This window comes from Seriola lalandi, unplaced genomic scaffold (assembly GCF_002814215.2).
Source record: "Seriola lalandi dorsalis isolate HSWRI2012SDOR001 ecotype SW California unplaced genomic scaffold, Sedor1 jcf7180002054571, whole genome shotgun sequence".
Lineage (NCBI taxonomy): Eukaryota > Metazoa > Chordata > Actinopteri > Carangiformes > Carangidae > Seriola > Seriola lalandi.
In genome coordinates, this window is record NW_019525124.1 from 387,912 (window position 1) to 403,366 (window position 15,455).

Sequence of the window (15,455 nt, forward strand, 5' to 3'; positions counted from 1 at the left end):
GTGGAATACGGTTCAATTCCTCTACATATTTCTCTAATTCGGTTGGAACCACGTCAGACTGACAAAGATCGTAAAAAAAACCCAAGTTTAATTCTTTTTCCATGCTGAAATATCACACCTTACTTTACAACTTCTCACACAAAGCATTGAAAGCAGACAAAAGACCCTGACCCAACTGTAAAATGACTCTGCGATTGCTCGCACACAGACACTGAGGAGCGACGGAGTGGGTTCTTGAGCTTCTCCAACGTAGGTAGGTCGGTCCTCTTCGCCCTTTTCTGGGCTGATGAATCAAATTTCTCCTCGGTATCCCCTCTGTGATGAAAGTTTTCGGCGTGTCATGTACCATTAGTATTTAATGATTCGGATTCTCATTTTAGGTTGCGCGTATTTTATATCATGCACCATAAATAAAATGTACTAAGCCTACCCCTGAACGGTCTCCTTGCCACGGGTGCTTGTCCGTCTGATGGGCTGGGTAGATGCGACTGCATCGCAGGAGGTATAGTCGCCACGGGCGCTTGTCTGTAAATAAAATACTTTAATCCGAAGAAACGTTTAAAAAGGTTTTCATCGACTTGCCGGTTACATCCGGACCGTCGGCAGATTCCCTCGTCGGACCTTCTGATCGGATATTTTTGGCGGATGAATCTGGCAGAGCGGGTTTACGGCGTTTTGGAAGCCATAAACTGTTGACCCTTGGACGGTTACTCTCGGGACGGATCGCTGATGAACTCTCATCTATCATGATGAACATGCTGGATGTGGAGGTCCTGGGCTGGTGTGGTTACACTTTGTCTGCGGTTGTGAGGCCGGTTGGATGTACTGCCAAATTCTCTGAAACGCCTTTGGAGACGGCTTATGGTAGAGAAATCAACATTCAATTCACTGGCAACAGCTCTGGTGGACATTCCTGCTGTCAGCATGCCAATTGCACGCTCCCTCAAAACTTGCGACATCTGTGGCATTGTGCTGTGATAAAACTGAACATTTTAGAGTGGCCTTTTATTGTGGCCAGCCTAAGGCACACTTGTGCAATAATCATGCTGTCTAATCAGCATCTTGATATGCCACACCTGTGAGGTGGGATGGATTATCTCTGCAAAGGAGAAGTGCTCACTATCACAGATTTAGACAGATTTGTGAACAATATTTGAGAGAAATGGTTATTTTGTGGATATAGAAAATGTTTCAGATCTTTGAGTTCATCTCATGAAAAATGGGAGCAAAAACAAAAGTGTTGCATTTATATTTTTGTTCAGTGTATGTTGGTGTTTGTTTGTAATTCTTTTATTGCTTGTCTTTCTGTGTGTGTTAAGTTATCTGTGCGGTCCGGTGCCACCCCCCACTGTTGCCCCAGTACCTGTCTGTCCCGGTGGATGAGAGATCTGGTCCTTCCATGGAGATTGTTCCATTCAGGTTCCCAGGTTGAGGGGGTTATGAATGGTAAGTGTGTAGCAGATGTGCCCTGAAAGTAATCAATGAGTTTTATTCTTCGGTGGTATGAGTGTAAATCTTTTCTAATTTCATTTTTATTAGTCTCCATGGGTTTGGGGATGAACGTGAGCCCCCTCTCCAGCAGAGTGATCTGTGCCTGTGTCGGTGTGAACAGGGTGGCCAGATCCAGGCTGTTAGCTGTGGAACCCCAGGACAGGTCAGTTGTTATACCGGGCCCCCGTGTCAGGATGTTGGGGTCAAGGCCCTCCGTCTCAGGTGTTTGGGGGCCCGGTTCCTGTCTCTGTGGGTTCTGTGGGGGATAAAAAGAGATTATAAATGTAATTGTTTGCACCAGTGGGAGAAGATCCGACCCGCCGTGTGGGGTGTCCAGTGGATGCTGTCCTCCGTGGTGGAAAACTGTTCCTGTGGGAGAGGATTTAAGTGGGGCAAGTTTTTTCTAATGTAATGGTTGATTTCCTGTAAGTTATTCTGTTGTTCTGTCGGTAAGAGGTGGGAGAAGTTGATTACTGGGATTCTGATCTCAGCATTGGAGTACCGGAATGCTGTGGTGTTTGGGAAACACGGAAAGGTGCCAGATGGGAAGACAGTCCTGGATAAGTTCAAAGTCAATGGGATTCTAAGTACGTACATTGTTCATTCGGAAGTTAAAAATTTAGGGAAATTTTATGGAAAGGTTGTGGAAATTCATTAGTAAAAATGTGTGGGAACCCAATATAGAGAGCTGAAGTCATGCCCACGGTGGATCCCTTGGGAACTTATTTTGGAAGAAATATGTATGGCAGTGAACAGCAAGAGACAACTAATCTTTTGATCCTGTTTGAATTGTCATGAATTACACATTTTTGTCAATTTAAAATATAACTTTACAACTCAGAAAGTCACAGTTACTACACACCCAAGAGTTGCCTAAGTGACGTCACGCTACCCAGAGCTGCTGAAGCTAGTGTTAACATGATGCCTGTGTGTTTCGTTCCGGCATGTAGTCACACGTACATTGAGTCTTGCTTGTGCTTTTGTTTCCCAGCTGAAAAGGAACAGGATTCTCTGCATAAAACACATCAGCTAAGATACATTTGTGCATGAAACAGCTAAGTGGATACTGTTGAAGTATATTATATTGTGTAAGATGAGACATTTAGTTTACTGACCAACTCAAAACACTGTTAGAGACATTGTTACTATTTTAAAAACATATTTTTACTAAAAAGTGACTGATTTTATAATGATGACAATGTAAGAATAGCTTTTGCTGTCTTTAAATGTTAACTTTATTGTTAATGTTATTACAGCTACTTGAAATACTCGAAATACTCATTGTACTTAACAATTGAGTACTGCTGTTTTGAATTTTAATAAAGATTAAGATTACTTTATTCATTCCAAAAGAGAAATTCATTTGTCTGTCATCTCATTTGCTATTTGCTATAGAATTATAAAGTCTGATGGCTGTGGGTACAAAGATCTTCTATATCTCTCCGTCCTGCAGTGAAGAGAGAGGAGCCGTCCACCACCGTTGTTTCTTTGAACCATTAAGATGTTATGAAGTGGATGATCTGTGTTGTTTAGAATGATAAATCCAGTCAGATGGGAGGAGAGGGTAACATGATTGAAGTCTTCTGATATTATTATAAGTGCCTCAGGATGTTTAGTCTGTATACTGGCAACGATTTGATGGAGAACCTCACATGGAACTTCTTATTTGCTGCAGCATTTGTAAGGTGTGTGTGTGTGTGTGTGTGTGTGTGTGACTCACATATTGCTCCACAGTAGCTCCAGTAGTGCTCATTTTCTTTTCCAAAGGAGAAATAAAGGAGCCATTAAAAACACTGAATAGAGATTAGCAAGGTATTTCCCTTAAGTCTCAAGTATGACTCCCTCTAATTATTCTGTCTCACCTATTTCTCCTAGTGAATTTTAGGAGAAACATGAGAAACATTTTAGACAAAATAGAAACTAAAATGAGGCTGAGTTGAGAATCTCAAATGTGTCGCCCGAGCTGTAGAAGAGCTTTGACCAGTAAACTTTTCCTCTGGGTATTAACCAATGATACCAAAAAGGGTTCCATTGTATGCTGCTATGTACATCAGACAATGTGAGTTAGATGGGAAAACTCTGCCTTGTCGAACTCCATTATTCACATGGAACAGATCAGATAGTCTTTTATATCCTTTTTAATATATATATGGCTCATTTGTCAGTGCAGTTAAATTGATGCAGAACAGGGTGTGCACGCACACACACACACACACACACACACACACACACACACACCCTTTTTGTCTTTATGAGGTTGAATTTGTTAACACAGAAGTTAATGGTGTTGCATAAGAAGGCCTATTATACTTTGTTGAATTGTAATATTGCCACACTTACTGTGACACTACACTTTAAATATAGTGTGGTTAGATCTAGATATCTACCTACCTACATATCTGAAGGTAGTTTCAGTTACAGTTCATTTGGGGGTTTAACAGTAAACTGCAGGAACAAAATTACACAACTGTACAATTACAATAAGCTGTGTTTTTAGGTATCGTTTCCTTGAATGAACCAGGCCAAGCCAGCACTCACGCGCATGCACACACCGTTTTCTTTGGTTTCGTTTTTCCCGAAATCACCGCCCAACTGAACATATCTTCCGTTCCCCGGCGGTGATCTCCTGTCGTCCTCTCCGCCAGCGCAAAGAACAGAGGTGGCTTTTATTTGCTCTTCTCCAACAGCCTGTGACATCAGCTCTGTTTGAAGACCTCAACAATAAACGGCGCGGGATGGAAGAATAGAGATGGGTAAGTTTGTATCGTTTGTATGAAAAAGTGTTTTCAGACATGGTTTGAATCATTTGAAATGCATCATATCCACAGTTATGACGCTGTAGCCTGCTCGATCCAGGTTTTTACGTTCGTCTTGTTGGTTTTAGGTTACTGATTTTGACACTTGCATGAATTCCTCTCGCATCCATAGCATTAAAAAAGAATACCATGCTGTCAGAGCCGATCAGTCCTAATGTTTAACGCTGTCTTTATCAGAATCTAACGTTATAAGTGTCTGTTTGTTAACGTAAGTTGTTTGTGAATTGTGTATTGCGCATATTTGAAAAAAAGCTTCCTCCTGATTTTATTCTAACCGCGGTGCGCACCAGGGAGCGCACTGAACAAATTGTGATTAGTTCATATACGCAGCAGTGCGTCCCACTGCGGCAACAGATAGATTGAAGAGATAACAGATGCCAGAGGGAATGAAAACGTTGCAGACTGGTGATTATTACTGATGCGCAACAGTCGCACTGGGTCCGTTTCAGCCCTCAACACGAACTCAGCGATTAGTCAGCAGTTTTTTCAACAAGCCAAGTGATGTCAGCCCGATCCGAGAGAGGTGGTCTCAGTCCGGTTTGCTTTGAGTCTCTGAGACTCTGCACGGATCGCCCCACTTTTGCGTCGCCTTCTACCATTGCATTTTGTATTTTAGCCCCTTCATAGGCAGCCCCCTCCCTTCTCTCACATAAATACATCCAAATGCGCGCACCCCCCCCCCCAACCACACCCACACACGCACACACAGAAGACCTCCTATCATAACATAACACCTCATAAGAGAAAATATGTATTTGTTGATAACACAGAAGTTAATGGTGATGCATAAGGAAGCCTATCTGTACTGAGTTGAATTTAATATTGCCACAGTTACTGTGACACTATTTTATATCTATCTTGAACCACACCAACCTTCATACTCAGCCTTCTTCTTTTGTTTTTTTCTATATTTATTTATTTATTTTTTTACAGTGCCAGTTGCATTTGGGCAATACTGTGAAACATCAGGACTTCCTCTTGGCTGACATGTGACTTGTGATAACAATCAGAACACTGGTGTAAATGCCAGTGCCAGCTTAACCATAGCACCCTGCGCTCATGTAAAACGAAACACGGTGGATGGAGAAGTTGAAAATGTAGCTTTTCTTCCTGTTCAAAGCTTTTTGAACAGATGATTTGATGAAGGACGCTAATTGCTTTTTTCACTCGCAAAGGTTGTGATGACACTCAGAGCTACGACTAGTTCACTCACTGGTCTCTTCCACTGCCTCTGTGCTGTGTGCATGTGAGAGCCTGCAGCCCGACACCAAAACAGAAAACACAAACAAGTTTTTTTTTTTTTTTGTTTTGTTTTTTTTTCCCCGGTTCATTTGACTCAGGTTTCACCTTGAAAACCCAGTGGGACATCGCATTTCTGTCAGTCTTTTGCAATGTTTATTGCACATTAATATTTCCATGATGATGAAAATACGATTTTATCTGTCAGCACAACTAATGCCCTTACTCACCTACTGTCTCCTTTTTCTGCTTTTGTACTTTTTAATTTCGGATGATCTGATACAATATTGATATAGCTCTAATGTTGAATGGATAACACTGTCAGATGTATTATTAATTGTCTTTTTTTTTTTTGGCATTTTCTAACCCCTTACACATTGAACATAATCTCTGATAATGGGCCGTTGGAACTGAATTTATTATTTTTTTGTGTGTTTTTTCTCACACCTATGTAACCACTAAGCAGGGACTCATTATCCAGGTGTAATAGATGTAGGCGGTAGCATTTAGGAAGCACAGCCTGCTCAATTATGATTGGCTGGATGAGCAGCAGGTCTCACATAGCGCACTAGAACACCATGTAACTTAGAGGAATCTCCTGCACCTCCCTTGCTGAAGCCAACCCTTTAATTAGTGTAAGAGTGTACTCCAGGAGGGATCTCTCCTCTGGCTCTTTACCTGAGACTGCCTGTGTAAAGGGATCTCATCAAACCCACAAAGAGTCGCTGCTACTCCCTCTGAGTCAGCACATTGAATCTTACAATCATTATCACCTCCAGTAGCCTCTAATTGAGTCTTTTTTCAAAGGACTATCTGCCGGCTGTGAGGTAGGGTTTTGGGTTTCTGCTCTGACCTCTGGATCTACTTGACTCAGAAAAGAGTGTCTGCTAGATCGACAGTTGTTTTGTTAGGATATGCATTTTCAACTTCTCACAGTTCCTTCCTGTCATTGCACTTCTCTCTTAGCCTGTGCATGAGTTGTTGTACAAACTGGGAAGTACTTTGAGTATTCAAATTCTGAACTGTGGACTTCGCTCTGCCTAATCTGGAACAACCCTAATGTTGGTTCCATATATTTTTATCACATTTTCTGTAGCACAAGCTTTGTGTTTATCTTCAATGCTGCAAAAGGGCTTAGTCCTGGGCCTTTATTTGACAGTTTAAACATTGATGCTAATGTTCTTTTTTTAAGTATATTTTTGGGCTTTTTATGCCTTTATTTGATAGTACAGTAGAGAGAGACAGGAAATGGGGAGGCATAGAGAGGGGGAATGACATGCAGTAAAGGGCAGTCCGATGCGGGATTCGAACTGGAGCCGACTGCAGCGAGGACATGTAGCCTCTACATATGGGGCGCCAGCTCAACCCACTGTGCCATGTTAATGTTCTTTTAACGTTGAATGTAATGTTGGGTGTGTCAAGGGGCTTCGCCCTGTTTTTTTCCCCAGTTGGATTTCTGTGGTCCTCTGACTGGATCATTTGGGATAACATATTATGTATATATTTGGAACTGACATGATGCTTCTCCAGATACCTGATGAATATATATTACAGCCATAAACCAGATAGAGTGGGAGCTTTTCATGTTTTGTACAGGTAGTACTGGTAAAAGGTTTCCACCTCTGGGTAAGGGATCTCAGACTTTTAGACCCCACTGTATGTTACCCAGTTACCCAGCCTGACATACTGTGGTCGTCTTGTCAGGTAATCCACAATCCAGGACGTGAAGCAGGGATCCACCCCCATCCCTTCCAGCTTGTCTTTAAGAATGGGGGGTTGGATGGTGTTAAATGCACTTGAAAAATCAAAGAACATAATCCTCATGTAACCACCTGGCTCATCTAGTAAGAATGGACCCGGTGGATCATGTAAAGGACGGCATCATCCACACCAATATGTTCTTTGTAGGTGAACTGTAGGGGGTCTGGCGCATGTTCAACCTGAGGCTTCAGAAGGTGGAGAAGCTGCCGCTCCAGGGTCCTCATCCCCTTCCACACCACTCTGGTGTTGTTGTGCTGCAGCTTCCTCTCTACTTTCTTTTTGTAGTCCTCCTGTGCCTGCTTTTAATCTCCTCTTCAGTTCATGTTGCACACACCTGAGCATCCCTGAAGGCCTCCTTTTAATGCTTGAGGGAGGGTCTTGATGTTACTGCTGAGCCAGGGTTTGTTGTTTGTAATACCAGCAAGGACTGTCCACTGCTTTCCAGTGTCCATACAGAAGTTAATGTAGTCTGTGGTACATTCAACTATTCTATCAAGTATATGTATCGGTTGCCTTTGTTATCACACAAGAAAAGATGTGGGCCTTATGTTGCTCTGCTCCTTCGCTGGCATTGAATTCAGGTCATTTAGTTTAAGAAATAGAAACTAAACCAAAACTCTTCAGAAGACTACTACTCTCCCTCAGGTGAGCTCATATTATGCAACACCTGCCCTGTTGAGATTGATAACCTGTAGAAATTACCACTGACAGCTTGTGACCGAGACACAGAAAACTCTGTCAATAAGCCAGTGTGGTCAGTAGTACAATAGTAGTATAATAGAATGGAGTAAATACTAATGTATGTAACTGAAAATGACAAAAACCAAAGATGTATAGTAATTTGCTGATTTCTTGATGTCCAACGCAACAGATAGATTTATTGGTTAAAGTACTGAGGTTCAATACCAAGGGCCCATCTTACACCGGGCGAAAAGCACAATGCAAGTGTCTTTACTATTTCAGACCGACACAATTGTCATTTTCCTGTCCAGCGCCCATGTTGTTTAAATAGAAAATACACTTGGAAAGTGATTACACGATTGACCAACAAAAACTGGGTCTTAAGTCAATGGTGCAGTCTGCCTGCCCCAGGCGCTCTGCCTGTTACGCACAAGCAGAGTGTGCCATTGTTTCCCATTCATCTCCGAGACTAAATTTCTTTAAAGAGCTGTGGAAGCACATTGATTCGCCCAGCCCTTTTGAAATATGCTGAAATATTTCTTTTGTACATCAATATTAATAAGTGTATTTTCTTTTGCAGCATTAATCGTCAAGATTTTAGAACGGTGAGCAAGGTGTCATGGGTGACTCGGAACAATGAAGGTAAGTCTGAAATCTATGACGATGTATGTTTCTACCAGTATTGTGTCTAGTCATCTAATGCTAAATAAATCTTTCTTTCTTTAAATTATTTCTGTAGCATCAGTGAAGAAGTTATCGTGGTGAAGAAGAAATCAATGTTGTTATGATGGATCAAGGCGAAATGAAGGTAAATAACAGTTAAATGGAATTGTAGAATCTTTCCCCAAAATGCTGAATATCTAAACTGTCAACCACTATAAAATATGTTTTACATTGGTTCCAAATGTTCTTAAAGATAAAGGTATCAAACTAACATAATTTTGGAATTTGTTCACTTCCTATGCATTTAACGGTTCAAGTCATTGTGCATTAACACACCTGCAATGCAATGCTAAATGTGATCAATAAATAATTAACTATGCATCAATATGGGTGAAAATGCAGAAAACTAACAGCAGATTTTATTTTAGACTCAAGAGGAGGATCTGCCACCTGACATGAAGGACTGGACTAAACATCATGTGAGAGAATGGGCTCTCAAGTTGGATGATGTGGATGATACGGATGCTGAAATACTGTTAAAGCAAAACATAAGTTGGCGTAGTCTTTTGCTTTTGGATACAACAGACTTAAACAAAATGGGTGTGACTTATGGATCAGCAAAACTTATCATCCATGCCAGAGATGAGGTAGTGAAATTAAAGAAAGAGGGGCCAAAAAGCTCTACATTTCAGCCTGGGAGACCATGCAAGCCTTATCCATTTTGTAGGTACCATGATACATACAGATACATGGAGAGCAGCATTCTTGATATTACAGAATCAGGTGCCTCAGACTTGATTGAACCCTGCCATGAGTATAAAGGTTTTAACAATACACCAGATGAATTTAAAATGATCAAATTCACTGATGAGGTTATTCGCTTCGCAGCTGCCTGCATGAATAGCCGCACCAATGGCACGATACATTTTGGAATAGGGGATGAGCCAAACTTCACTCACGGTCAAGTGTTGGGAGTCGTTGTTAAGGACAAAGAGGCTTATGAAAAGGCATTACGACCTGCCATTGATGATTGTTTTGAGTACAAACACAAAGCAACAGCTCAAAGATGCATCAGACCTGTTCGATTTGTTGGGGTTCTCAATAAGAATCAGACATCGTCTGACAAATGTGTGATAGAAGTGGACATAGTTCCTGACTCTACAATCTGTGAAGAAAAGATCTACCACACGTTCAACAACACAAAAAAAGTGAAGAAAAAAGCAAAAGACAAAGAAACAGCCAAAACTGAAACAAATCAATCAAAACAGTTCTATGTCCGAGATGGTGGTAGCAGCAGCGATCTCCTAGCACCAACCACGTCTGCCAAACCTATGGAGGAGTACAACAAGTTTGTTGACAACATGCAACAACGATCACAGCTCCGAAAACAAGCTGAAGAGAAACACCTCAGTGTGATAAAAACCAGTACTCAAGGCTCAAGATTAAGTCATATGATAACTGGTGGTTCGCTCTCTTTAGATAAGTCACACTTTGAGCGTTATGTGATAGCAACTAACAAAGCACATTCAAGCCAGTTTGAATCACTAGGGTTTCTTGTAGAACTCAATCCAACAGCAGTTTTGGACTTTGATCCAGAAACAGCTAAAGATGGATTAGAGTGTCACTTCGAACAGCAGAGTCCAGTAAGTGTCCATTTACCAGCACAGTATAAAATCACAGGACCAATTGAGGACATCGCAAACAATTTGAAATTAACTCGAAACACCAGCTGGGTATGCTGCAATGGCGGTATTGAGAATGAGGCACCCTCAGACATAGACCAGTGGTTGATGGACAAGGGAGCCTCGGTTCGAGATGTGATTTCTTTCTTGTGTAGGAAAGATGTGCTTCCAAACAAGAGATTCCTCGTCATTTTCTTACTTTGGTCAACGGTGAGTGAGAAGATCGACCCACTTGTTGAGACCTTCAGTACATTTTGTCAGGAGCTCAGAGGCACAGACCAGATCCTTTGTATATGTGATAACGAAAATGCATTTACCTCCTGGAAAGACCTAATCGAGGCTAGGTGCGGAATCAACATCTCTGGTAGATGTATATTTGAGCTCAGTTTTGCTGAAGTCAATGGCACTATCCTTAGTCTTTTGTCAAAAAACCGAAGATCCATCCGTTTCCTACCCTGTGGTCAGGGAAGTAGAGTGCTTCTTGAAAAGAAAGTGGAGCGTAGCCTGAACACCTTAGAGGTTCTGTGTGTGAACCAATGTGAAGGTGGAAACGAGGACAAAATTGTCAAAGAGGAGAACTTCTACAGAGGAGGCAAAGTGTCATGGTGGAATTTCTATTTTTCAGAGCAGCCTGGATCCACACCATTCATCAAACGAGACATGTTTGACTACATCATGAACACTGTCATAAAAGATTTGTGCTCCCTGAGAAAAGCCTGCGTGTTGTTCAACCTCCTCCATGTACCTGGTTGTGGTGGAACAACTTTGGCCATGCATACTTTATGGGCTCTCAGGGACAGATTCCGTTGTGCCATCCTTAAAGACAACAACGCAGACTTGGCTGAAGTAGCAAATCAAGTGGTCAAACTTTTAACGTATGTCCATAAGGAGCAATTACCACGGGTCCCTGTTATGCTGATGATAGATGACTTTGATGATATGGAAAAAGTATTTGACTTGCAGCAGCTCATTGAAAACGAATGTGAGAAGAAAAACATTCAGTCTAAGTCTCCACAGGTGTTCCTCCTGAACTGCATGAGGTCAGAGTTCTCTGGGATGATTGAACAATCTGAAGACACTGTATACATTGGAAATGATCTCTCTGAGACAGAGCAGAAACTGTTTGAGGAAAAGCTTGTAGAAATAGAGAAAACACATAAGAATGCTGAAACGTTCTATGGTTTCATGATCATGAAGAAGAACTTTAAGCCAGAGTATATTCAGGGTGTTGTACACAACACTCTGAAGAGCTTCAACAGGAATCAGAAACATGCACAACTCCTGGCTGTTTTAGTTCTGTTGGATGCATACTGCAAGCGTGCCTCTCTCTCTGTCTCTCTGTGTGAGGAATATCTTGGTCTTCAACCAAAACCATATTGTGGAACTATCAAAGTGGAAGAAGGATTCGGGAAATTTTCCACCTTAATTGACAGCTGTTCAGTCGAGAGTAAGGTAGAATTCAAAGCTGTGAAAGTGATTCATTCAAGTATCGCAAGGCAATGTTTGCAGGAACTTGCAACAACACACAACATGAGCAAAGCTGATATCACCGACATTCTTCTGACCACAAACAAGCTGTATGAATGTACACAAGGCAAAGAAAAACTCCTGCAAGATGTTCACCACATTTTGGTGAAGAGACATTATTCATTGGTGGAGGAATCTCATTTCTCTCCACTCATTCAAGACATTGCAAAAGAAACTCCTGGTATGGAAGAGGTCGTGCTGATGAATGCATCAAAGAGATTTGAGAAAGATGCCATTGTCTCTCAGTTATTAGCCCGGTATTATTACTTAAAAAAGAGAGATTTCCCAGAGGCAAAAGTTTGGGCAGGGAAAGCAAAAGATCTTTCCACAGACAGCTCATATATTGCAGACACATCAGCACAAGTTATCAAGCATGAGCTTAAGAATGCCATTGCAAACTCCAAGGAAGAGCCTATTAGTCCACAAAACTTGAACATGTTTCTCAAAATGGCTCAGTCAGCAATAGATGCATTCAAGGAAACACAGAGTCTCGCAAAGAAGGAGTCAATTCAGCGATTAAAAATCAAGATGGACAACTGCCCTTTCAATACATCAGGGTGCCTGGGAGAAATTCAGGTTGGAGTACTTGTCATTGAAGTGCTGGCAAAGACCCCGATATTCTCAAAGGACAATGTCCGTCATGACATCATGAGTCAGATTCTCTCTGAAGGTATTACACTTCAGAACCTAGAAAAATATGATAAATGGTACAACAAACACAAACCCTACTACAACATTCTCAGAGATTTTGAGGATGTACTTTACAACCTCAAATACAGAATGAAAAGGAACTTCGTCCTCCTCGACAACTTTTATGTGAACTTGGGTTCCAGATTTGGAATGAAAGACAGTCGAGAACAAGTAGCCCAGAATGAGCTTTGCAGATGCTTCAGAGAGTATGCCAAGCTTTTCTGCAGGACAGATTCTGCAGCTCTTTGGAAGAGCAAAACCATACCTGTCATGCTCAAACTACACGAGGTAAGACAATTCCTCGAGATGCAAAAAGCTGATTCGTACTCTGGGATACTGAATTATCTCTCAAATGACATCTCAATGGAAATAATGGAGAAGATCGCCAGACAGCATGCGTATTTGTGTGTTTGTGATCATCGCCCATCTGTGAAGGAGAGAATCAACTTCATCTATGTGAATGTTGTGTTGAGTTGTACCAAACTACAATCACAAAACCTTCAGCCATACCATAAACTTACTGAGCTCCTTCACAAAGTTTTGTGTGAGCAAATTCAAATAAATGAGGTATTACCACTGTACTTCATCACAGTTGTGCTGTTGTGGCCACAGCCGGGCCTTCCACCATGCACACGTCTGGGGAAGTACATCTCACAGATGAAGACCTCTTATCATACAGAGATGAGGGAAATGTACAATGGAAAGAGACCCATTGTCCATTTCTTCTTGGGGAAGAAGCAGGGCTATGAGCGACTAGTGCCCCTCAGGGAAATCAAAAGGTGCATCAGAACATCAGAGCAGTTTACCTCCATGTGGGAAAATGGCAGAATATGGAAGGAGAAGAAGGTGGAGGAGCTCCTTTGCAGAGTTACAGGCGAGGTGAAGAACAACCTGATCCTGGCAGATACTTATATCCCAGATCTGAAGGTCGAAGTCACTCCAATGTTTCGAAGTCAGCTTAGCTGGCGTGCTGATGGGTCAAAAGTGTCTTTCTTCATTGGCTTCTCGATGAAAGGCCCTCTAGCACTTGACATTAACTAAGTCTTAAAAGCACACAGTTCCATAAGTATCAGTATTGGTACTGATTAGTACTTTGAGTAAAACAGATCCACATTACTGGCTAAATCACTTTTCAAGGTATACAAGGCTGAGTTGCTTGTTTAATTTGATTCTTTAATGCATTTTTTGTGTGGCTCTTACATCATTGATACCATATTGTTTTTGTAAAGGAAAACATTTGTCAAGTATAACCTTAAAATCAAACCTCTTAAAAATGTCTCATAATTAAAATTTGTACTGTAGCTCACAACTTGCTGTAAATAGAATTTTTTTTTTTTTTCCGGAAAAATGAAATGTTTCCATAATGATATGATCTAAGATATGACAAGAAATTCAACAATTGCCTTTTGTCTCTGCATTAATTGATTACATATGTTATGTACCAATTTAATATTGTTCCATGAAATTAAATCATCATAAATGTTAATATAATAATGTAATAATTTTGAATTAAAATTATGCAGTTTAATATCTATTTAAAATGTTGCAAAACATTACATTGTATTATCTTTTAGCCTTCATGTTGAATTATTAGAATTTGTGTGTGGTTATTCATGAACGTATCTGTGCTATACTATGACTTTTATCTTTTGTTATTATGTATTAGATTATTTTTGATTTTTATGTATTTGAATTTGTTCAACAGCATTTTCGTTTGCATTCCATGAAAAACGGAGATGAACATTTAGTGTTGCAATGCCATTACTTACGAATAAATATTCTGTATCCTCACTATATAAGCATTTATTTCAAATGTACTTAACCATGCACATACACATACACTAACCAGTCCAATTGATTGATTCCTGCAATACTCCACCCGCCCACCAAATGTAGCCAGACATTCTTATGTTCTCAGATCCACCTGCTCACCTGTTTATCAAATATGACCCTATCCTTAAAATCATTAACCAGAGTGCTTTGTACTAAACTTTTCCATTTTGTTGAAATGCTATTTCCTCCTGCAGGAGCATAAAAGGAACATAAAGACACATGTCTTTGGAATAACTGCAGTACTTCTTATGTCCTGTATGATACATGAGAGGGCGCCACAAGCTCAGAAAATGACAGACTCTGCCTTACAAATAACCCAAGGGTTCTATGATGGCCCATAATACAACTTAAGAGATGCAATATATAGTTGTGTTTTCTGCTCCAGTGTCCAAGAACAACAAAATAGCTGGTTACGTTTCAGAAAAATCATGTTAAAGCAAACCTGAATTCATATCTGAAATCCATTCCAATAATCAAACAATCTCCTACATTACACACTTTTAATGCAGTGGATCATTTTGTATAACATATTTAAATGAACATCACATAATTATTCTATGAGCATTATAGGTTGATAACTTGAAAACAAAATTTTATGTACACACCTAAGGTTGAAATGTATAAAGCCATTCATAGATTGCTAATAAATTTTAGAATATCCTTTAGAATTTAAGGTGCATAACAGCAAAAGACTATTGGCGGTTGTAAGAGAACTCGAGGGGGGATGATGATGGTGTGGCCCTGTGGAAGGCAATAGAGAGTCACTTGGTCACCACACAGAAGAACTCTCTCCTACCTGGATGATGGACAGTCTGACTTCTGGCTTGAATGGTCAACAGGGTTGACCAAACTCCTGTAGAAGTGCTGCAGATGGTGTAGATCATGCAAGTCATGATGATAAGCGAGTTGAAGTAACTGTTACTGAATATGTTGCTTTCTGGATCATCTGAGTGCATGTTCTCATTTTCAGGAGGCCTGGTCTTTGAAAGCCATGGTATACAGCACAAGACAGCAAGTATCTCCATGACATTTCCTCTGTGAAGTCCTCACTACACCTTAGTTTGATAGGATC

The 15,455-nt window shown here is 40.7% G+C and overlaps 1 protein-coding gene across 1 annotated transcript; it reads left to right on the forward strand.

Annotated features, from left to right (window-relative positions):
- The first annotated feature begins 4,103 nt into the window (after nt 1-4,103).
- LOC111663019 (sterile alpha motif domain-containing protein 9-like) lies at nt 4,104-14,341 on the forward strand. The gene is made up of 4 exons (XM_023417072.2): nt 4,104-4,244; nt 8,569-8,630; nt 8,728-8,796; nt 9,080-14,341. Exons 3-4 carry the CDS (start codon nt 8,773-8,775, stop codon nt 13,589-13,591), a joined length of 4,536 nt encoding a protein of 1,511 aa, XP_023272840.1. The 5' UTR covers nt 4,104-4,244; nt 8,569-8,630; nt 8,728-8,772; the 3' UTR covers nt 13,592-14,341.
- Nucleotides 14,342-15,455: the final 1,114 nt, after the last annotated feature.